Source organism: Malus domestica, chromosome 13 (assembly GCF_042453785.1).
Source record: "Malus domestica chromosome 13, GDT2T_hap1".
NCBI lineage: Eukaryota > Viridiplantae > Streptophyta > Magnoliopsida > Rosales > Rosaceae > Malus > Malus domestica.
Window position 1 is genome coordinate 19,275,721 of NC_091673.1, and position 24,085 is coordinate 19,299,805.

General features: G+C 38.3%; 1 protein-coding gene and 1 long non-coding RNA gene across 3 annotated transcripts; one reads left to right on the plus strand and one right to left on the minus strand.

The window, feature by feature from the left end:
* Positions 1-7,843: 7,843 nt before the first annotated feature.
* LOC103453894 (1-aminocyclopropane-1-carboxylate oxidase homolog 1-like) lies at positions 7,844-11,990 on the plus strand. Its single transcript, XM_008393487.4, has 3 exons — positions 7,844-8,527; positions 11,090-11,411; positions 11,495-11,990. The coding sequence occupies exons 1-3, from the start codon at positions 7,983-7,985 to the stop codon at positions 11,750-11,752; spliced, it is 1,125 nt and encodes a 374-aa protein (XP_008391709.3). The 5' UTR covers positions 7,844-7,982; the 3' UTR covers positions 11,753-11,990.
* Positions 11,991-12,115: 125 nt separating this feature from the next.
* Positions 12,116-15,809, minus strand: LOC139190539 (uncharacterized). Of its 2 annotated transcripts, none has more exons than XR_011574826.1 (5): positions 14,903-15,809; positions 13,529-13,606; positions 12,992-13,138; positions 12,659-12,822; positions 12,116-12,355 (listed from the first exon to the last, which is right to left on the minus strand). It is a non-coding gene; the product is annotated as an uncharacterized lncRNA (long non-coding RNA). The 2 variants fall into 2 exon arrangements; XR_011574825.1 differs by having other exon boundaries at positions 12,299-12,355; positions 13,529-13,613; positions 14,938-15,063.
* Positions 15,810-24,085: the final 8,276 nt, after the last annotated feature.

The following is a 24,085-nucleotide window of genomic DNA, read 5'->3' on the forward strand; positions in this document are numbered from 1 at the left end:
CTAAGTAGATCTCTTTCCCTCTGTTCAGCTTGAAATGCTTGTTGAATAGCTGCAGCTTTTACCTCATCTCTAGCCTTGTCAGCCTCATATTTCGCCAATTCCCGCGCCAACGTCAATTCACCTTGACGAGCAAGTTCTTGCATGTACTTTCCATAATCATTCTTGGAAGCACTCCCTTTCCTCTTTGAAGCCTTCTTACCTAGAGGCCTAATTGGATAACGGGTCGACCCCGACGCTTGTTCAGGAATGGGCGTTTCAGGCACTTCTTCTCCATCTTCTTCATCAACATGGGAGCCATGATCGGGTGTAGAGTGTGGAGGGGTGCTGTGTACAAAGGTGCTGTGTAGAGAGATGTTGTTCATGCATACTTCTGGACCAACAGGCACAACTTTGAATTTAGGACAATCTTTAACAATATTCCAACATTCCCACCGGGTGAATGATTTGTTTCTTGATTTGATTTTGGCACCATACCATGCTTGTGCTTGAAGTTGCTACAAATAATAATATTGAGACTATTAGGTAACAAATAAATAATAATAATAATAATGAAATTAGGTAACAAATAAATAATACAAATAAATAATAATAATGAAATTAGGTCACAAATAAATAATACAAATAAATAATAATAATGAAATTATTAGGTAACAAATAAATAATACAAACAAATAATAATAATGAAATTATTAGGTAACAAATAAATAATACAAACAAATAATAATAATGAAATTAGGTCACAAATAAATAATAATAATGAAATTATTAGGTAACAAATAAATAATACAAACAAATAATAATAATGAAATTAGGTCACAAATAAATAATACAAATAAATAATAATAATGAAATTATTAGGTAACAAATAAATAATACAAACAAATAATAATAATGAAATTAGGTCACAAATAAATAATACAAATAAATAATAATAATGAAATTATTAGGTAACAAATAAATAATACAAACAAATAATAATAATGAAATTAGGTCACAAATAATAATAATAATGAAATTAGGTAACAAATAAATAATACAAACAAATAATCTTACCTCATCCGCATAATTTGTCCCACTTCGAACATTACTACTAACTTGTGTCAAGGCATCTCTCCACGTACTAAAGGAATGGCAAAGTATTTTCCAACGACTGGACATCGATTCTTTGGTTCTTTTCCCACTCATTTGCTCAAGAAATTTGGTACGAATTAAACTCCACATTTCTCGCAACTGCATCTCATTACCCGTAAGGGAATTATGAGTAACTTCAACCCAGCTAGTGCATAACGCAACATCTTCAAGAAGCGACCAATTCGTACCTGCATCAATAGTCATTTTGTGGAAAAAAAAATTGGATGGAAACTTTGAGAGAAAGATAAGAATTTGATTGAAAGTGGTTGAGAAAATATGAAATTGTGGTGTAAGGTAGATGGAGAAGAAGTGGTATTTATAGAAAAGTAAAAACAATTTTTTACAATTTTTTTTCAGATTTTTTACAATTTTTTCTGATTTTTTCCATTTTTTTAATTTTTTTTCCAATAATTAATTTCTGCCGTTGGATTTAAAAAAATTTGAATTCCAACACTCCAGATTGTGCCACGTGTCACAACGGTAACTTTTCTTAATTTTAAAACTATTTTTTCTTTATTTATAAAGCATATTAATATCAACCGTTGATCTCAGATCGAACGGTTGATATTAAATCATATTTTTTTAATTTTTTTTACCGTTGAGATCCAACGGTCCAAATGAAGGAGCCGTTGAGATCGAACGGACCGTGGGAAGCCACGTGGCTTCCCAACGGTAACTGTGCAAAGCTGAAAAGTTGACTGTTTTTTCTGAAAAGCTGTCGGGCGACGCGCCCCCATGCGCGAGTGGGGTGCACGCGCCTGACAGAAAAAAATAAAAAATGGGCTTGGAGCTCGAGCTCCGGGGCTGTCACAAATTGACAGGCCCCCTGCTCGGGCCTTCTCCACTAGCTCGGGCTCATCATGGCTGGAGTAAGTTGACAGGCCCTCAGGCCTTTTCTTCTCCACTGTCCCCTGGCCTATTGACAAGGCTGAAGCTGCTCTAATATAGGCAGGTTGCCGAATAATTTTGGAGTACTGGGCGTACTTTTGATCACCTGGTTGGTGATAATATCGACAGGTTGCCGAATAATTTTGGAGTACTGGACGTACTTTTGATCACCTGGTTGGTGATAATAGAGGGCCTGGCTCTTTTGGGCATATGGGCCTTCGCCCTCCCCATAACATTCCAGCCCATTATTTTAGGCTTGCCTTTTTTCTTTTTTTAATTACCCTCTGATGGGGTTATACAGATATCTCCGAAGGATACGAAAAATAAATTACATCATTCAAAAATAAATCCGACCCTCTGCTCAATAGGTTATGCCTATAATTCCATCTTCTGCATGCCATCACCACCACAATTATGTCTGCTTCTTTTTATCTTCTTTTGCTTTCTGCTTTTTCTTTTTCTTTTCCCTTTTGTAGATGGCAGACAAGGAATGATTAATAGAATGAATAATAAGAAAAAAAAATCTTATCTCTGCTTTTGCTTTTCCCCATCTTAAGATGATAGGCCACGAAGGCCGGTAGCTGTCATCGTCAGTATTTTGGTCATGGAGAAGATATAATAATAAAAGTATTTGGTGGTCGGTTAAAAGCCATGATTAAAAGAAGTGTTGAACGGAAAAGACATCTTCAACTATTTACACAGAACCCCCAAAGATATCTTAAGGTGCTCTCACCTTTAAGCGACTACACGTTTAATAGCTGCATAAATGCATATACACTGGCCACTCTTACGCCAACGACCATTGAATTTGTTTATACCATATTTAGGGCCTCGTATTTAGATCTCGTACAAATACTATGGGGAATTAAATGTAATTATGTGATCAAGGAATCGGCAAATATGTAATAAGTGAGGAGTCCTTATTCTATAAAAGGACCCATCACCCTTACAATTGGAAAGATGCCATTTCTTAAGCCCTCCTCATCCTCTCAAAGCTCTCACTCTCATTTAGAGCTCTCTCTCCCTCAGAAATATAATCAGCGTGGACGTAGCCCAAACCTTGGGGTGAACCAAGATACATCTTGTGTTATTTACATTTCTTGCAGATTCACGGTCGGATTTACGTTGTTCCAAAACCTCCGGTTTTGTGCATCAACATTTGGCGTCGTCTGTGGGAAACGACACTAAAAGCTGTGTCGGTTCTCTTTCATTTTTTCACTTCAACCGTGAATCTGCAAAAACCCAAGATCCAAAGCCAAACCCAGAACACACACATACTGGACGTGCCAACTGCAACCTCGCTTCCCTCTGGGCTCGCCGCCCTAGGTCCGCTTCAAATACCACCCCTCATCCTCAACGAGGATCCAACGATGGTGAAGAGAGATCCATGCCAACTGCACGTGATTTGCAATGCATGATAGTAACTCACGAAGACCACCACATGCAACACCCCCATCATCCAACTTTCTCCCAGCAGGCTGTTGCAATGCATGCCATCCTCCATCATTGGAATCCATGGACTGGTTCTCATAGTTGTCGAAAACTGGCCTAGAGTCGTCGCTTGTGTACGAGTACGGCTTTGCTTTTACACACAATGAGCTAGAAGACGAGGATATTTTCTACTTTAACCATGAGTTTCTTCAAAGCATGAGAATTTCCATAGCCAAACACAGGCTAGAGATCTTCAAGATTGCTAGAAAAGCAAAGGGTATGAACAGCGCTGGCACGATCAGGAGGACTAAGAGGTGTTTGACCGAGTACATAGGGACGTGGGTTCGCCGCGATCAGGACTCAGCGGCACTGACACTCGTGACAAGGTCAAGCAATCGCAGGACAAGGTTTAGAGAAACCACCGCAACGTTAGAACGTTCGACAAGAATGACCCGACGATCGGCACGGGGCTCGTTGGCGCTCCAGCCTGTGGCGACGTGATGAAACTCCAGATTAAGGTTGATGACAGCACAGGAAAGATTGATGATGCTTGCTTCAAGACCTTTGGGTGTGGATCGGCCATTGCTTCTTCTTCTATCGCTACGGAATGGGTAAAGGGGAAACAACTGGAGGAAGTCTTGACGATTAAGAACACAGAGATTGCAAAACATCTTTCGTTTCCTCCAGTGAAGCTTCACGACAGCATGCTCGCCGAGGATGCCATTAAGGCAGCTGTTAAAGACTATCAAGCCAAGCAAACCAAAAAAAAAACTGGCAATACAGAGGCATCTCCTGCGGAGAAGGCTGTCAATGCTTGATTCTTCTCTCATGTGAAATGATGATGAAATTTACAAGGAGCAGGACATAACTGATGGAGCCCACCGGCTGTTCTCATGAAAGGAAGGAGCAGTCACAGCCATGTGAAATCATTTTATGAGAAAAGCAAAAAAATGACCTTGGGTGCACATGCAAAGCAAAGACAGAGACTGAAAGAGTGCGGTGCAAAAGAGAAAGCAAAAGAGAAAGAGAAAAGAAAAGGCAGAAAGCAAAAGCGAGGAATAAACACCCCACCAGAATGATGAGATTTACTTTTCTTGTTTTTGATCGATGTAATTTATTTTTCTTATCTTTCAGAGACATCTGTAAAAACCCCATCAGAAGGTAATAAAAAAATTAAAAAAAAATAAAAACTGCAAAGCCCAAAATAAATGGGTTGGAATGTTGTGTAGAGGGCGAAGGCCCATAAGCCCAAAATAACTCCAACCAGGTGATCAAAAGTACGCCCAGTACTCCAAAATTATTCGGCAACCTACCGCTATTACCACCAACCAGGTGATGAATTGTACTACCCATACTCTCATTCATGCCACCAACCAGGTGATCAAAAGTACGCCCAGTACTCCAAATTATACATGAGCATTACTCATGTCATTCATACATAAACATTCATGAGCATCACTCATGACAATAATACATAAACATTCATGACCATTATTCCTGTCAACATTCATAAGCATCACTCATGTTAACATTCATGAGCATCACTCATGACAACATTTATGAGCATCACTCATGTCAATCAACATAAACATTCATGAGCATCACTCATGTCAATCAGTTTCAAAAGCTCAATTTACAAAAGCTCTAGCTTCAAAAGCTTCATTTACAAAAACTCTAGCTTCAAAAGCTTCATTTACAGAGCTCCAGCTTCAAAGCTTCACTTGCAAAGCTTCACTTACAAAGCTTCAGTGCAGGGTATACAAATATCACCTCCGAACAACCGCCACTTTGACCCATACATGGATTCAATTTGAAGTCTCCAACCAACATACTCTATTGACCGAAGATTTGGGGGACTACATTATGTACCATATATTGAGCCTCAACTATGCCTCATGAAAATACTTGGGGGACTTAGCCCATTATCTATGTACTGAGGAGCGAGCCCTTATTCTATAAAAGGGACTCTCTCACTTTCATTAGAGAGCACTCATGAAAAATACTTGGGGGGACTTAGCCCATCACTTATGTATTGAGGAGCGAGCCCTTATTTTATAAAAGGGATTCCCTCACCTTCGTTAAAGAGCATCGCTGCCGGCTGAGCAACCGTCTCGCCACGAGCATCACTCATAACCCATTATTTATATACTGAGGAACGATCCCTTATTTTATAAAAAGGACTCATTCACCTTCGTTGGAGAGCATCGCCACCAACTGAGCAACCGCCACGCCGCGAGCATCACTCCTAACCCAACATTCATGTATTGAGGAGTGAGCCCTTATTCTATAAAAGGGACTCCCTCACCTTCAAACGCCACAAAGCTGAGCCAACCAAGGCAATATAAGCCACCAGCCGAGCAGCCTCGCAGCGTGTGCTACTTCTAGTTGAGCATCATTTCAGATTGAGCACCACCTCATATCGAGCATCAGTTCAAGACAACATCTAGTTACTTCGGCCCACACATGAACTAAATTTCAAGTCTCTAGCCAAAAGACTCTCTTGACTAAAGACTTGGGGGACTACTGTTTATACCATATTTAGGGCCTCGTATTTAGATCTCGTACAAATACTCGGGGGACTTAAATGTAATTATGTGATAAAAGAAGGGGCAAATATGTAATAAGTGAGGAGTCCTTATTCTATAAAAGGACCCCTCACCCTCACAATTGGAAAGAGGCCATTTCTTAAGCCCTCATCATCCTCTCAAAGCTCTCACTCTCATTCAAAGCTCTCTCTCCCTCAAAAATATAATCAGTGCGGACGTAGCCCAAACCTTGGGGTGAACCACGATACATCTTGTGTTATTTACATTTCTTGCATATTCACGGTCGGATTTACATTGTTCCAAGACATCTGGTTTTGTGCATCAACATAATTGAATCCTTGAAATGCATATATATGTAATTTATGTATTCTTTTACTTCTATTTTTACATTTTATCATTCTTTTAATCCATACAAGTATAGTTTTTTTTTAAGTGTAAATAGATACTTATTTACAAGATATATAATAAATCTACATAAATCCGTGTAGGCCCTGCCTAGCTACCCAGACACTTGGCCCATGCCCACCGCCCAACTAGTGATTAGCAATTAGCATCTTTTAGAACCTTGAGGCTTACAATGAAACCATCCATGATGTTTGAAAAAGATATCGTTTCGACCTAAACCTGCAGTCACCATGTGGTGCTAAGTAGTCCGTGTTCCTGTCAATTTATAAAGTATTTCTTGCTCCTATCTATAAAGTAATAGGAGCATCAGATCTTCAAATCTTTATATATAATATCTCATGCCAATTTGAAAAGCACACGTTAGCAACAACAAATTTATTATTTTGGGGTATTTCAATATGAGTCCAAAATAACTAAAAATTAGACCTATTTCAAAAGTAAAAAATCACTAAAAATTGGACCTATTTCAAAAGTATGCTTATAAAATTGGACCTATTTCAAATTTACCTTATTTTCTTTAACCATAATATAATCATCTGATTGTGAGCATTTTTGCCGTCCAAGTATGATATTGTTGCTTACCTAATTATAATAAGACTGATTTTCTACTATGGACCAGGTCGAAGTATAATCAACCATCACATGGCCGTATCTAATATTATTTGTCTGAACTCTGAATAGTTGACTCAAGATCATATTGGTTGGTGGTCTCCAAGTTCTTCATCACAACAAGTGTATTGATGTTCCCCGGCCTGTCCCTGGGGCTGTGATCGACATTGGTGATCTTCTAGAGACGAGAAAAATATTATTTTTTTATCTTCATTACTTCTTTATTTTCTTGGGAAATTTCAACGTTATGGAAAAAAGAAGGTTACAACTAGTCAAGAAGAAAAAATAAACCCTTGCTAAAGAAGAAAAAAGAAAAACATATGTAAAATGTTCAAACAATAATGCAACTGATTTTTAGGATAAACAGTTGTATTAAGCCATTGGGTTGTCTCTAGAATGTTGTTTTTTACTTATCGTAGTAAAACCACAAGAACAACTCGTGACTTTTGGTTTGTTTCTAATTTGTTACGACAACTACTGACATCTTAAGAAGAAATGCTAGCGTATTTGTACGTTATATGTCTAATATCCAATGTTGTGTCAAATTTAAAAAACAAAAAAAACCTATGACTTTGTGAAACATTTCTGTTCACAATGTTAGAATTTTTTTTAAAAACTTCGATTGTTACTTTTCATAGAGTCAAATCTCCAATGCAAAACTAATAATTTGATATCTTTATTTTTTAAAGTTTCGAGTGAAAGTGGGGATGAGTTGAAGGAGCCCACGCCCAACAGGGGCCATGATAGACCTTGCAAAACTGGGCAATGATGAGCTAAAGCCTTGTGATACGAGTTCGGCCTTGCTAAATTCAACTTTCCAATACAGCCATCATATGATGTGATCGGCCCCACGCAAACTAAGGGGCAGGTGGAAAACGTCATATATATCTCGACCTTAAAAATTCTGAAAGCCATTCAGTCTACAAAGGATATACTCCTGGTCCCTGGAAACAAAACAAAACAAAACAAACAATGGAGGTCACGAGCTCCAAGTATGACAGGAAAACTGAATTAAAGGCTTTCGATGATTCAAAAGCTGGTGTCAAGGGACTTGTAGATGCTGGTTTGGCTAAAATCCCAAGAATTTTCATTCATGAGCAGAACAAGATCATCAACAACCACCACCCCATTGGCCATAGTCCCAGCTGTGATGACTCCAGTTTCAGCACCCCAGTCATAAGCTTAAAAGGCATCGTCAGCGGAGAAGAAGATGCAAGTCAACGCAGGCTGGTGATTGATCAAGTCCGGCATGCTTGCGAAAAGTGGGGGTTTTTCCAGGTGGTCGACCATGGGGTTCCAGCCCATGTTCTGGAGGAGATGATTGATGGGATAAGAAGATTTCATGAACAAGATCAAGTAGTGAAGGAGGAAATTTACTCACGCGACTATGCAAAGAAGGTTTATTATAATACAAACTTTGATCTTTACCAAGCTCCAGCTGCTAATTGGAGGGATACTTTGTCTTGTGTTATGGCTCCTCGAGCTCCCGATCTTGGTGAGTTGCCTTCAGTTTGCAGGTATGTATCTGTGAAAATTATTCGACGGTGATCAATTCCTGTGTTATTAATTTGAGATCCAAATTTACGCTATAGGACAAAACATGCTAGATTTTAATTAAAAATTAATCCTTATCAACCCGTGAAAAAAACTTTAGTTACCATTTTAATTTCTGCTTTTGCTACTGTATTACTTTCTTTTTAGATTTACTGTTTCTCGCATGACCTCGGTTCGTCTAACAATTTGTTCAGGCCAACTAACTGTTGTTGACGTTGATGGTAGAGCAAAAGCTAACAATTCATGGACATAGTTGTCGAAACGAGATAATGTGAAATTGTTTGACTCCAAAAATTATAAAGCTTACGTGGAATGCAGGCCAAATAACTATTGAGTTAATTATGTCTTGCTAGTGAATGTGGGTGTGCCAACTAGTGAACGAGCTCAGTCAAACGAGTAGAATAGATGTGGTGATGGTCAGTGGCGGATCCAAGATTTTAAGTTTGGGGGGTCCCATTAATAAAGGTAAAAAAATTTATAGACAAAATTAACATTGAAAAGTTAAATATAATACATTTCATTCAAAAATCATACGCAAAACAACATTACAAGCTATAAAATCCTAATTTGAGCGTCCACGACGGGGTTTCATAGTCTGAAAATGTTCTATGATAGCTTCATTACCAATACATGAAAAAACATCACTCAGCCATCTTTCTCAATGACCAAATAGATGGTGCTATCAGCTTTGACTTGAAAAATCTCTCCACATTTTTTTATTTCTAAACTACACATTTAACAAAAAAAAAATAGAAAAAATATACCAATTGTTAAAAGGGGTCCTATTTTCTTTCTTCTCCGTGCGCGGTCTAAGTGGATTTAAGTAAATTTATTATATACCTAGTATTTTGGTGAATTTAAGGTATAAGATAAAAGTTCAAATAATTACAAGTTCATAGTAATTTACATAATATTTTTAAAGATCATATTGATTTATATTGAATTTTAAGACAAATAAGTGTGTTAAATATGTGGGTGTAGAAAGTAAAATGAGGCACTAGACGCGTAAGGAGGGGAGCCACACCAATTAACAAAAATATACACCTAGGGACTGACAACCCATTTTCATTTTTTGGAAGAGTAAACTACCGATTTGCCCCCTGAACTATCACCCAACTTTCGATTTGCCCCCTGAACTTTTTAATTGAAAAATTAAGGACTTAAACTAATTTTTTTGGCCAATTTGCCCCCTGCTATTAATTTTTCATTCATTCCATCCAAATTTCTGTTAAATGGAAGCATATGCACAACATGTGTGGGTAGTTCGGTCACTTCATTCTTTAAAATAATTGAAAACCTTAGATTTCTAAAATATAAACCTATGCAAATATGTGTAATTCTATAGCTTTTCTATCTGAATGTCTAGTGAAATGACGCTTTTGTCCACAAATGAGAGTTACGTAGTTTGCACATGATAAGAGTTAACGTTAATTTGGATGAAATTTATGAAAAACTAACGGTAGGGGGGAAATCGCCAAAAAAAATAGTTTAAGTCCTTAATTTTCTAATTAAAAAGTTCAGGGGGCAAATCGAAAGTTGGGTGATAGTTCAGGGGGCAAATCGGTAGTTTACTCTTTTTTGGAAAGATCAAGTTGATGCTAGCTATCGGAATGTGATTGGACCAATTAAAAAAATCAATAAAATGGGAAAGTTTGAGGGTGGTCACGTGGGAATGAAAGGATGAGAGAGAAACTCATTTAATCATCTTCTTCCTCTCGCAAGAACAGAACCTACCAACCCAGAAATTACAAAACACATTGCACAGACCTTGTGTTCGAGTACGAGGGGTCCCCGAAAATTTTCTAGCAGCGATTTAGGGTCGCCGAAGGGTCCTGGGACCTCCCAGGTCCCTCTGTAGATCCGCCACTGGTGATGGTGTCAAATGCCTTGCTAACTTCTGCATTTGAGCGAGTACGGTCAAGGAAGGAATACGTCTCGGCCTTGGATTCTAGAACGTGAAGACAAGGTTGCTTAAATCACAGCAAAGTTCTGACGTATTAGAATAATTCACAACTTACTAGACCTCATCCTAATCCTTGACAATTTTAATTCACTTAGGACTCGACTGAACCACGCCTAGGCTTGATACTTTAACAGTCCTACTCCTATAGGGGCGTCAAATTAGGACTCTCTTAGGCTAAAAGCCCACTGGCCTGCAATCATCCCCTTTTTTAACTCAGGATACTCATTGTCGACCCAAACTGTATTTCAAACCCAAACAGATACGCATAATGAAAGTTGAGGGAAAAAATGATAACCGTTGCAAAAACATAAAGTCATACTTTGGTGGTAGTTCAAGAAACATTTGGTTTTGATCATTAAGCAGTTGATTAAAGTCTTCGCCCATGAAAGTTATGGTGTGCGGTCGGTGGGCGTGGGTCTCACTGTGACACGCCCATTGTCGAGTGACATTCAACTTTCCTCCACTCACACTTGAGAGAAAACTTTGCGTAGAATTTCCATTAACAATTTATGGGAAAGAAATATTATTTCTTTATAAAGATTATCAAATGACGAAATTGCAGGGATGTAGTGATTGATTATTCTGAGAAAGTAAAGGCTTTAGGAGTCGCTTTATTTGAATTGCTGTCTCAAGCCCTTGGCCTCAACCCCAACCACTTGAAGGAATTAGGCTGCGCAGAGGGACTAGTTTTATTTGGCCATTACTACCCAACATGCCCAGAACCAGAGTTGACAATGGGGACAAGTCAACATACTGATAGTAGCTTCCTCACTGTGCTCCTACAAGACCAAATCGGCGGCCTCCAAGTCCTTCATGAAAACCAGTGGGTTGATGTTACCCCAATTCATGGAGCTCTAGTTATAAATCTCGGAGACATGTCACAGGCAAGTTAACTAAATGGATTGCAGGATATTGTTATGTAGTCTTTAACTTTATAATCAGTACTTATGTGCTTTAATTGGTGCAGCTAATCTCAAATGACAAGTTTATAAGTGCCAACCACAGGGTGTTGGCCAAAAACGTAGGCCCGAGAATTTCGGTGGCATGTTTTTTCAGACAACATCTTCCGCCGGAAAATTCCTCGAGACTATATGCGCCAATCAAGGAGTTGTTATCGGAAGAAAATCCCCCAGTTTACCGAGAAACCACAGTGAAAGATTTTGTTGCACACTACTACAGCAAAGGGCTCAACGGGATCTCTGCATTGGAATATCTTAAGATATGAAGTTTGGCTATGAGTTCATACATGGTTTAGTTTATTTACCAATGAATCGATATCTTGTGTTTATGTAGAGCGTGTATATGTGCTTAAGATGAAAACATGTATGGTCTAGGTTTTGTGGATTTGGGTTTCTTTCCAGCAATGGTCTTGCTTGTATTTTAGATTATTACTGGCTAGTAATGTCAGCGCGTTGCTGCAGTATTACAAATTGCATGAATAATTATGCATCATTATCTTCTAACAGTTTCTCTAATTATGAGTTTTATTAAACAGAAAATAAGATTATTTTCTTGTCACAGAATTAGCATTTTCAATGCATCAAAGCAAGTGGTAATTATTAAAATGAATATGTTTAACATATAGCATAAAATCTAATAACCTGAATAATTGTATTTAATTGATATCAACAATCAGAAACACAATTGTAAATATAAAGTTGGGTGATTTAATGGTTACAAACCATGTAAATCACATAGACATAAAGAAATAAAAAGTAGATGAAAATTAAGGATTGACTTGAGCTTGGAGTTCACAAAATGCTTTTAAAAGTAGTAAATATTTTGTTGGATTGAGTTTCTTGTAATGAGATACTCTTCTCTGCACAAACTGCATGAGTAAAATTCTAACTTTCAGCCACCCGTAATTTATAATTAAGCTAAGCAAAAACACAGTAAGCAATGCACAATCACAGTAATAACAATTTTCAAATAGCATTACATCTATCAATTACTCTGCACAAGAATTTCAAAAATGGATAACTAAGCTGTAATTTAAGATCTTTGAAATTGCAATTTTATAAGTCACTAAACCCAAATTACAAATTATGCAGTCAATCTCACTACCCTCCTTATTACACATCGAAGGTTGAAAAAACAATATGGTTTCTTTGAGATTTGTAAGTGGAAGTACCTCATTGAAAGCCTTCTGGAAGCACTACAACACGTTTTAGAACCTTTGGCTCATTCTGGTCCGGAGTGCATAATGCACAAGCAGTTTAAGCATTTCCCAGCACCACATAGCATCATATTTCCTATTATTAATCCACAATGCCACCTCCAACTTTGAAATAGCAGCTGGGCAAACAAACACAAATCTACATTTATAAATTCAAACTCCCAAATAACTAAATGGAAGAAGTCCCAAATGTATATTTTCAACTACCAGATAAAACATGGAGATTTCCTACGTCTAAAATAATTAATAAAAAAAAAGAGATATTTCAGGAAAATTCAAAGTTAGCACCTTGAGTTAGCTTCTTTGATTCCAATACATTCCAAAACTGAGACAGATTGCTCTCTGCTTCTTCTCATAATACACACATGTAGTTTCTATTTTTTGATCAAGTAAAGCGTAGTCGATATCTTTTACAATCGCTTGGATTGTGTCTCCCTACATGATTGAAAAAACAATTGAAATCAAAATTAACATTTATTAGCATAGTTTTTAAATCATATATCCAATCTCACAGAGAGATCACAATCAAACAGTTGGTATTTGGCGGTGAAACTTAAAAACCAAAAATGCACTTTGATGTCCTAGAGAGAACAAAATTGCAAGCAAAAGTAGAATATTGAAACAATATCATGGTAGTCACGAAATAAGTTTGCGGGTTTGCTAATATTGATTATTAGGTTCCAAGTTTGTCTCAATTTATCATTTTCTGTTAAGCTGAAAGTGTAAACATTTAGGTACTTACCAAGAAAAAAGCAATTATTATTTGATGCCACTTACAAAACCTATTGGCATATATAGGCCTTGATTAAAAGGTTAAGTATTTACCAAAAGATTCCAGCTACAAAATGCATGGAATATCTACAAAGTATTTGATAAATCCAGACTTCGATTCTTTCTCTTCCTCTGTTTCCTTGCACCCCAAGACAAGAAAAGCAATTTAGTGTCAAATTTTAAAAAGAACCTGTAAAATCTAGAGCAAGCATTAAAGAAAGTTAACAGTGTAGGACATAAATGTTTTCCCAAATAAAAAAGGAAAGATGTTTCCTAGCTATCCTTCAGAGTATTCCAAAAAATGGAAAGATGTTTCCTAGCTATATTTTAAGCAAGCTCGCATACACATAACATATCAATTCTATCATACACATAAGTCAAACAAAAGCATCAGAGCCAAGAATAACACGGAATTGAAAACCCATTAACCAATTTATTAACATATATTTTTGTGTAGATCGCTACCTCTGTATTCTTAATTTATCAAATTAATTAAAATTATTAATTCTCTTATTTCTGTCACCTCCAACTCTAGAATGATAAACAAAAAATTTCTCAATTTCTTATATCTCACAAAGAAAAGCACATGCATGTCCATTTCAGCTCTTAAAACTAAAAGAAAATATCAAGGTTTCTTCGTTTCTTATCCAAATCCATGAATTTGAACAGTTTAATATCGAACCGTTCATTGTCGCTAGTTATTCTAAAATATCAAGGTTTTTGTTATTAATATCAATAAAACTCAATTGAGACCTCTCGAATCATTCATTGTGCATACTGATGTCATTTTAATATCGAACCTTTTAGGAATCTAAGCTCATCAAAACATATTTCTGAAAAAAAATATATATTCCAAAGAAACACTTAATTTCACATGATACAACTAAAAAGGGTAAAATTACAGCAATGAACCAACTTTTCATTCCCAATGGCCAATTTTATAGGATTCAAGTCATACATGGGAATCAAGAGGATTGAAGCTGTCAGACATAAAACAAAGTTACTGATGGAAATAACCAAAATATAAGATAGATAAGAAGAAAGTCTGCTCAGAAAGTGACTTGCTGCGGTAAAACTTAATGAGCTTAAGGAACAGTATTTCATAAGCAGGAAAGTCATTAACTTTGGAAAGATTGATCCCTCTTGAAGATACAGCCGATCCTTGCAATCATGTACCACACCTTTCCTAAGATCTCTCATGCATGTCCAAACGGTTAAAAAATGTATAATTTTACTTATCATGAAAGGCCAAGGAGATTACAATGATTATAGTCTGGTGTAAGAAAACTTGATATAGTACAACAGATGCATACAATCCAATTAAAATGTTCATGAAAACTGCCAACACGATACTATAAACAACCACAATTAGCCACAGAATGATTGTCAAACTAGCAATAAGGATGCAAGCTATTTCAAGAAATGGACATTCTCGAGTAATCAAATCATGATTCAGTCGATACCAGCCTTTAAGCAGCATATAGGGACTCTTTACAACATCAATTACAGTATAAACGGAATCTCCATGATCACCCCCAACACGCCAACTATATTACATCCCAGAATGTGAATCAACCTACAATATGTCCCTGAAAAGAATTGAGTTCGGATTAAAACCGCTCTTTCAAGCAATGTTATTTCAAATGTTTATATTAGGCTACTGCTACATAATTTGATGACAAAAGCAAAACAATTCGAGTCACTAATTACAACACGATTACCTTATGGTTCAATTCAAATGTTTATACTTGGCAAAATCAATCACGAATGACTGTTCGAATGTATCTAAGGTACCGTTTGGTACGTGGGACGGGACGAAACGCAGTGGGACGAGACATTTCATCCCACATTTGGTGAGCTGATGCGATGAGAGTTAAGCACTCAAATTAAACCCTCTTTTGACAATTGTAATATATGTATAAGTAGGGATCGTTCTGGACCGGGGATTAGGAGGGATTGCTAATCTAAACTAAACTGACTTACAAAAAGAAACTTAAAAACACTTAACTAGACTCTATAGACTCAAAACACTTAAAAACACAAACTAAAACAGATTCTAACTAATTAGACACACTAAAGTAAAGGGGCGTTGGGTTTTGGACGAAAATAAAGTAAAACAAAACAGAAACTAGAACTAAACAGATTTGCACGAAATTGGTTGTTTTGGATGGATGATGGGCTAGCTAGAATGTCTTTCTCCACACATGACACACTTGCATACAAATCAATCTCCAATTTCTTTTCAATAAACTATGATGCTCAACACCCCAGATTAACCGTGATGCACAAATTAACCCTCAGATTTTCTTTTACTCATTGAATTGGATGAATGCATGTGACAACCCAAATCATTCTCTAAAAGTCCCCTATATGAATGCATAATAGAGATACAATTAAAGATCATTAAGTTCCATGAAAATCATAAGCGTTGACGAGGCAATTGTAACTATGAATGCATGATACGTTTGCCAAGAATTCAATTAACGCGATTGTGACAAGCAACCTTCACTACTCATGAATATAAACTTGTAACGATTAGGTGAAACTTATTTATATCCTAGCATGAAATTCATGCATGAAAACTAAGTATGCATCCTTAATAAACATACACAAATCCGTTATGAATAAAATAGATAATTGAATTGCAATCACAACTTATCAAATCACAATTGGAAGAAATCAATTCATATTGCAAATATATTCATGGTTTCGAATTCTGCTCTAGCCAAAAGAGGTTTAGTTCCTCATACTTGCAATTAAACAAAAACAATTGAAATTAAACATTGAAAACCAAAGTAGAATACACCTAGAATGCTCCAGCAATCCAAATTGAATGACTAGCACAACTCCAAGCAATCCTTCTTCCTTGCAAATATGCGGCACCAAGGTGTGAGTGGTGAATGAATGGTCTCTTGTGGTGATGGATGGATATAGGTGAGTTATGGTGAAGGGTGGAAAGTTGTGTAGATGATGTGGTGTCTTTGGATGATGGCCCCTTAAATTATGGTGAAGGGTGGATGTATTTATAAGCTAGGGAGAGGAGTGTATGGAGTTGTAATGAGTGGATGTAATGGGTGTAGTGGGTAAGTGTTGTGGTAATGAGTGGATGTAATGGGTGTAGTGGGTGGATGTTTGATAATGAGTGGATGTAATGGGTGTAGTGGATAAGTGTTTGGTAATGAGTGGATGTAATGGGTGTAGTGGGTGAGTGTTGTGGTAATGAGTGGATGTAATGGGTGTAGTGGGTGAGTGTTGTGGTAATGAGTGGATGTAATGGGTGTAGTGGGTGGATGTTTGGTAATGAGTGGATGTAATGGGTGTAGTGGATGAGTGTTTGGTAATGAGTGGATGTAATGGGTGTAGTGGGTGGATGTTTAGTAATGAGTGGATGTAATAGGTGTAGTGGATGGATGTTTGGAGTTGTAGGTCAACACACTTGCGCACACACACATGTTGATTTCTAGCCTTCAAATCTTCAAAAACGTCCATCCTCATGTCTCCATGCTTGTACTATCCAATCTTGGCTCAAAAATGCTCTAAAATGCTCCAAAATGCACTTTCTTGCTAACTTTGTTATTATGACCTACAAACACACAAAAATAGCTTAAAATACATAATTAACTAAGAAATAACAACACAAATGCATAAGAACAAGCTAACTAAGTCGCATAAATATGTTCCTATCATGAGCCCATAAATCGTGGAACGCGCTGTCCCACAAGATGAAATTTGACTGATTTTCGTTCCACCTCTCCCCCCTGGAACGACTCGTTCTAAGCCCGTGGACCACAAAATTATAAAATTTTAAGATAAAAATGCCCCTTATCTTTTTTAATATTTACACCATCCAAATCACAGAACAAAACCCTATCATCTTCTTTCCCTATTCTCTACCGCTTGCATCTCCTAGGTATCTCGCAACCTTCCTCCTCATCCTCCCCCGTAGCCTCTCTTTTCTCTTCCCCACAGAGTGGAACTCAAAGCTCTACATCTCCAGGTTCTATCTCTGCATCCAATTCCAATTTCATTTTTTTTTTCACAATATTATCTAATCCTCTGCAATCGATAATCTGGTTCTAATCTGCCATGTTCTCCTTAAAACCTAAGTTTTGCTCTCAAAGTTTTGATCTTTACATTTTTCTGCTGTAACTTTTTCTGGGTTTTGGTTTTTAAGGGGCTTGAAGGTTGATTTGTTTGCTTTTGAGGTGGTTCCTGTTGATTTCATTGGATGATACGATATAATGAATGAATAAGTTTGGTTTGGATCCATAATCTAGGGTTTTGAATTGGGATTAATTGTTTAAGTAATTTTTAATTATGCTGATTGTCTGTTTTCTGAGTGTTTGGGTAATCAGCTTCTGTTCATGTTGCTAGGAAATTGCTCAAATTAATAAATCATTTTAATTTGATTTTTGTGTTGTGATTTGATCAAGTTCCAGTTTAGTAATGAGCTTTTGCTTTGTTAGACTAATGAAATAGTCTTCATTTTTTTGAAATTTTGATTCATTAGACTAATTGGGGTTTCTTTGTGTGTTTATTGTGCAAAGTGTTGGATATTGTTTGATTAACTCTGGGATTTTGTTTCCATTTAGTTTTTCCTATGGACCAAGCATAATATTCTTTCACAACAACAACAACAACAAAGCTTTTTCCCACTAAGTGGGGTCGGTTATATGAATCCTAGAACGCCATTGCCCTTGGTTTTGTGTCATGTCCTCCGTTAGATCCAAGTACTCTAAGTCTTTTCTTAGGGTCTCTTCCAAAGTTTTCCTAGGTCTTCCTCTACCCCTTCGGCCTTGAACCTCTGTCCCGTAGTCACATCTTTGAACCGGAGCGTCAGTAGGCATTCTTTGCACATATCCAAACCACCGTAACCGATTTTCTCTTATCTTTCCTTCAATTTCGTGTACTCCTACTTTACCTCGGATATCCTTATTCCTAATCTTATCCTTTCTCGTGTGCCCACACATCCAACGAAGCATCCTCATCTCTGCTACACCCATTTTGTGTACGTGTTGATGCTTTACCGCCCAACATTCTATGCCATACAGCATCGCCGGCCTTATTGTCGTCCTATAAAATTTTCCCTTGAGCTTCAATGGCCTACGACGGTCACACAACATGCCGGATACACTCTTCCACTTCATCCATCCAGCTGGTATTCTATGGTTGAGATCTCCATCTAATTCTCCGTTCTTTTGCAAGATAGATCCTAGGTAGCGAAAACGGTCGCTCTTTGGTATTTCCTAATCTCTAATTCTCACCCCTAACTCATTTTGGCCTCCATTTGCACTGAACTTGCACTCCATATATTCTGTCTTTGATCGGCTTAGGCGAAGACCTTTAGATTCCAACATTTCTCTCCAGAGGTTAAGCTTCGCATTTACCCCTTCCTGAGTTTCATCTATCAACACTATATCGTTTGCGAAAAGCATACACCAAGGAATATCATCTTGAATATGTCCTGTTAACTCATCCATTACCAATGCAAAAAGGTAAGGACTTAAGGATTGTTGATGCACAAAATCAGTGAGGACTTTGGTACAACAGAAAAAATTAATTTTGTGATCTTCCCTAGATTGATCCGGTCATTAGTGTGGATAAGTATGTATATGGATAGAGACAGGAAAGCAAACACAAGATGTACGTGGTTCACCCAGATTGGCTACGTGCACGGAGTAGAGGAGTTCTCATTAAATGTGCAGGGTTTACACAAGTACATAGGTTCAAGCTCTCCTTTAGTGAGTACAAGTGAATGATTTAGTACAAATGACATTAGGAAATATTGTGGGAGAATGATCTCGTAATCACGAAACTTCTAAGTACCGAAGTGTGGTATCGTCTTCACTTGCCTTATCTGTCTCATAGGTAGATGTGGCATCTTCTCTGGAAGTACTCTTCCTCCATCCAAGGGTGGTATCTTTAACTGGTGGAGATGCACAAGGTAATGTATCAATTTCACTTGAAGCTTACTTGTAGTTTTAGGCTTGGTCAAGCGCGATACAAACCATGTAGTAGGAGTCCCCCAAGTCGCCGAGCTAGGGGATCTGCTGAAAGAGGTGACATACAAGGTAAGCAATCAGAGCTCCAAGCAATCAGTCCCAGATCAGAAGTTTGATTTCGAGTTCCGGCTGATTGTTCTCATTCTCCCTATCTTGCAGGCAGCATAAAGGATAAAGAGAAGAAAAAGGAGAAGAGATGATATGAGATACTTTTTCTTTTGAAGAAGTAACTTTCCACAGGCTTATTCTTGAACTGGGCTGAAGGGTTTTCTGGTTTCCTCCAGAGTATAAGGCCGACTGAAGAATTTGAGGGTCAAAATAAGTCCATCAAATCTAGAGTACGTTCGACCCTGCTGATATGGGATACTTTTGCTGTTGACAAAGTAGTGGATGTATTGGCACGTGTTATGTTACGCTTGTTTTCACATGCTTCCTTGTATCCTTCTCACTTGCCCTATCTGTTCCTCAGGCAGATGTAGTATCTTCTCTGGAAGCATAAGATGTTGAAGATGAGTACTCGATAGCAATGCCAGGTAAGTAATCAGGTAAGGGGTTCCAGGCAGTCAGTTCCTAACTAGAAGCTTGATTCCAAGTGCTGACTGATTGCTCTCTTTCTCCTTGTCTTGCAGATAAGAACAAGGTCAAAGGAAAAGACAGGGAAAAAGCATGATATGGGATACTTTTGCTTTTAACCCTGATGATATGAGATATTCTTACTCTGGTGTAGCTTGTTTGCAGAGGTATTATCAGGGGGAAAGAAAGCTGAGTATTTCAAGAAGCTTCGTTGGGAGTGCCCTCTCAGATATGAGGAAAGGTTGAGCATTTTTGCAAGTCTGCCTGTCCATTGAGGATGAAGGTCAACATATATAGGAGTCTCCCTAACAACAAGTAGTAATGCTATTCTTTTACCTTGCTTGGTCATAGCACAGTAATGGGAGCTGCCAGCTTCACGTGTTTTAACTTTGTCAGAGCACTTTGAAAAAGTGGTCTGTGGTATCTGGAAAGCTGATGTTGCATATGAAGATTACAGACAAGCTTTATCCAAGGAGATCTGGCTCTCGAAGTTGAGAAAGTGGTGCCTCTTTGGTTTTTGAACAAGCAATCCTGTCGGGGATCTGGTTCTCGAGATTTGGAGAACGGTGGCTTTTCGATTTTTGAGAAAGTAATCCTGCTGGGAGTCTGGCTCTCGAGATTCGGAGAGCGGTGTCTCTTCGATTTTTTAGAAAGTAATCATGTTAGGAGTCTGGCTCTCGAGATTCGGAGGACGGTGCCTCTTCGATTTTGGAGCAAGCAATCTTGTTGGGAGTGTTTTCTCGAATGTGAGTAAAGGTTGGGCATGTTTTCTAATCTACCTTGCCACAAAGCACAGAGGTTGACACACAAGGACTTTCCAATTATCCAGCAGTGGTGCTGTTTCTTTGCTAGACCTTCAAAATTTATGTGTCAAAACTTTGTTAGTGCTGTTTCTTTGCTATTCTTTTACCTTTCTTGGTCATAGCGATGTAGTGGAAGCTGCAAGCTTCACGTGTCTAAACTTTGTCAGAGATATTTGGCAAAGTTATATGTGGTACCCATGAGCTGATGTTGCGTGTGGAAAGTGGATGATTGAACAGTAAGATTCACGTGCTTTCTACTTCACCAGAAATCTTCTACAGAATGCCCGTAATTTCCGCAAAGCTGAGTGTGCATGTGACAGGTGCTGACAAGGCTGAAAAAATAGGTGCCTCTTCGATTTCTAAGATCGGCCCTCGTGGTTTCTGAGCAGCCTAGCTTTTGAGAAAGCAAGCGCCTCTTCGATTTCTGGGATCGGCCTTCGTGGTCTTTGAGCAGGCCAGCTTTTAAGAAAGCAAACGCGTCTTCGGTTTCTGAGATCGGCCCTCGTGGTCTCTGAGCAGCCCAGCTTTTGAGAAAGCAAATGTCTCTTCGATTTCTGAAGCTCCGTCGAGTGCAGATTTTTATAAAGGCTGGCATTAAGTTCCAAAACACACTTGAATCTCCACCAGTATAAACTCCCTTCTTGCACTTCTAAGATCTTGATTTGTCCGACATCTTCTCTCTTCAACACCTTTGAAAATGTATGGCCCCTCCGACCGTCGTTTTGACTTGAACCTTGTTGAAGAGGCAACCACGCCTTCTCCAGACAACATATGGCACCTATCCTTCTTATCCCCTACTGGTCCTCTTACCGTTGGGGATTCCGTGATGAAGAATGATATGACCGCGGCGGTGGTGGCCAAGAACCTTCTCACTCCCAAAAGATAACAGACTACTTTCCAAACGGTCTGATGAGTTGGCTGTTAAGGATTCTCTGGCTCTCAGTGTTCAGTGTGCAGGTTCTGTGTCTAATATGACCCAACGCCTATTTGCTCGAACCCGCCAAGTTGAATCATTGGCGGTTGAAGTGATAAGTCTCAAATAAGAGATTAGAGGGCTCAAGCATGAGAATAAATAGTTGCACCGGCTCGCACATGACTATGCTACAAACATGAAGAGGAAGCTTGACTAGATGAAGAAATCTGATGGTCAGATTTTACTTGATCATCCGAGGTTTGTGGGTTTGTTCCAAAGGCATTTATTGCCTTCGTCTTCTGGGGCTGTACCGCGTAATGAAGCTCCAAATGATCAACCTCTGATGCCTCCTCCTTCTAGGGTTTTTTTCAGTACTGAGGCTCCGAATGATCCTCCTCCGATACCTTCTCTTTCTGAGGCTTTACCGACTGCTGAGACTTCTCCTAAGCAACCTTTGTGAAGGCTCCTTCTTGTTTGTTTATTTTGACTCATGTATATGTACATATTTGTAACTTATCGGAGATATCAATAAATAAACTTTGCTTCATTTCAACGTATTGTGTTAAATACACCAAAGCCTTCTTCAATAAGTTCTTTGAATTTTTCTTTTGTTGAAGCTTATATATTGAAGCTTTGTGAGTGGAGCATGTAGGTTGAGGTAGTATTCCCTTAATTTCCCAAGTGAGGAAAACTTCTCAGTTGGAGACTTGAAAAATCCAAGTCACTGAGTGGGGTCGGCTATATGAATCTTATAACGCCATTGTGCTCGGTCCTGTGTCATGTCCTCCGTTAGATCCAAGTACTCTAAGTCTTTTCTTAGAGTCTCTTCCAAAGTCTTCCTAGGTCTTCCTCTATCCTTTCGGCCTTGAACCTCTGTCCCGTAGTCGCATCTTCTAACCGGAGCGTCAGTAGGCCTTCTTTGCACATGTCCAAACCACCGTAACCGATTTTCTCTTAGCTTTCCTACAATTTCAGCTACTCCTACTTTACCTCGGATATCCTCATTCCTAATCTTATCCTTTCTCGTGTGCCCACACATCCAACGAAGCATCCTCATCTCCGCTACACCTATTTTGTGTACATGTTGATGCTTCACCGCCCAACATTTTGTGCCATACAGCATCGCCGGCCTTATTGTCGTCCTATAAAATTTTCCCTTGAACTTCAGTGGCATACGGCGGTCACACAACACGCCGGATGCACTCTTCCACTTCATCCATCCAGCTTGTATTCTATGGTTGAGATCTCCATCTAATTCTCCGTTCTTTTGCAAGATAAATCCTAGGTAACGAAAACGGTCGCTCCTTGGTATTTCCTGATCTCTGATCCTCACCCCTAACTCATTTTGGCCTCCATTTGCACTGAACTTGCACTCCATATATTCTGTCTTTAATCGGCTTAGGCGAATACCTTTAGATTCCAACACTTCTCTCCAAAGGTTAAGCTTCGCATTTACCCCTTCCTGAGTTTCATCTATCAACACTATATCGTCTGCGAAAAGCATACACCAAGGAATATCATCTTGAATATGTCCTGTTAACTTATCCATTACCAACGCAAAAAGGTAAGGACTTAAGGATGAGCCTTGATGTAATCCTACAGTTATGGGTAAGCTTTCAGTTTGTCCTTCATGAGTTCTTACGGCAGTCTTTACTCCTTCATACATATCCTTTATAGCTTGGATATATGCTACTCGTACTTCTTTCTTCTCTAAAATCCTCCAAAGAATGTCTCTTGGGACCCTATCATACGCTTTTTCCAAATCTATAAAGACCATGTGTAAATCCTTTTTCCCATCTCTATATATTTCCATCAATCTTCGTAAGAGATAGATTGCCTCCATGGTTGAGCACCCTGGCATGAACCCGAATTGGTTGTTCGAAACCCGTGTCTCTTGCCTCAATATATGCTCAATGACTCTTTCCCAAAGCTTCATTGGATGACTCATTAGCTTAATACCCCTATAGTTCATGCAATTTTGTACGTCGCCCTTATTCTTGTAGATAGGCACCAAAGTGCTCTTTCGCCACTCATTTGGCATCTTCTTCGTTTTCAAAATCCTATTGAAAAGGTCAGTGAACCATGCTATACCTGTCTCTCCTAAGACTTTCCACACTTCGATCGGTATATCGTCTGGGCCCACTGCTTTTCTATGATTCATCTTCTTCAAAGCTACAACCACTTCTTCCTTCCTGATTTGATGATAAAATGAGTAGTTTCTACACTCTTTTGAGTTACTCAACTCCCCTAAAGAAGTACTCCTTTCATGTCCTTCATTGAAAAGATTATGAAAATAACTTCTCTATTTGTCTTTGACCGC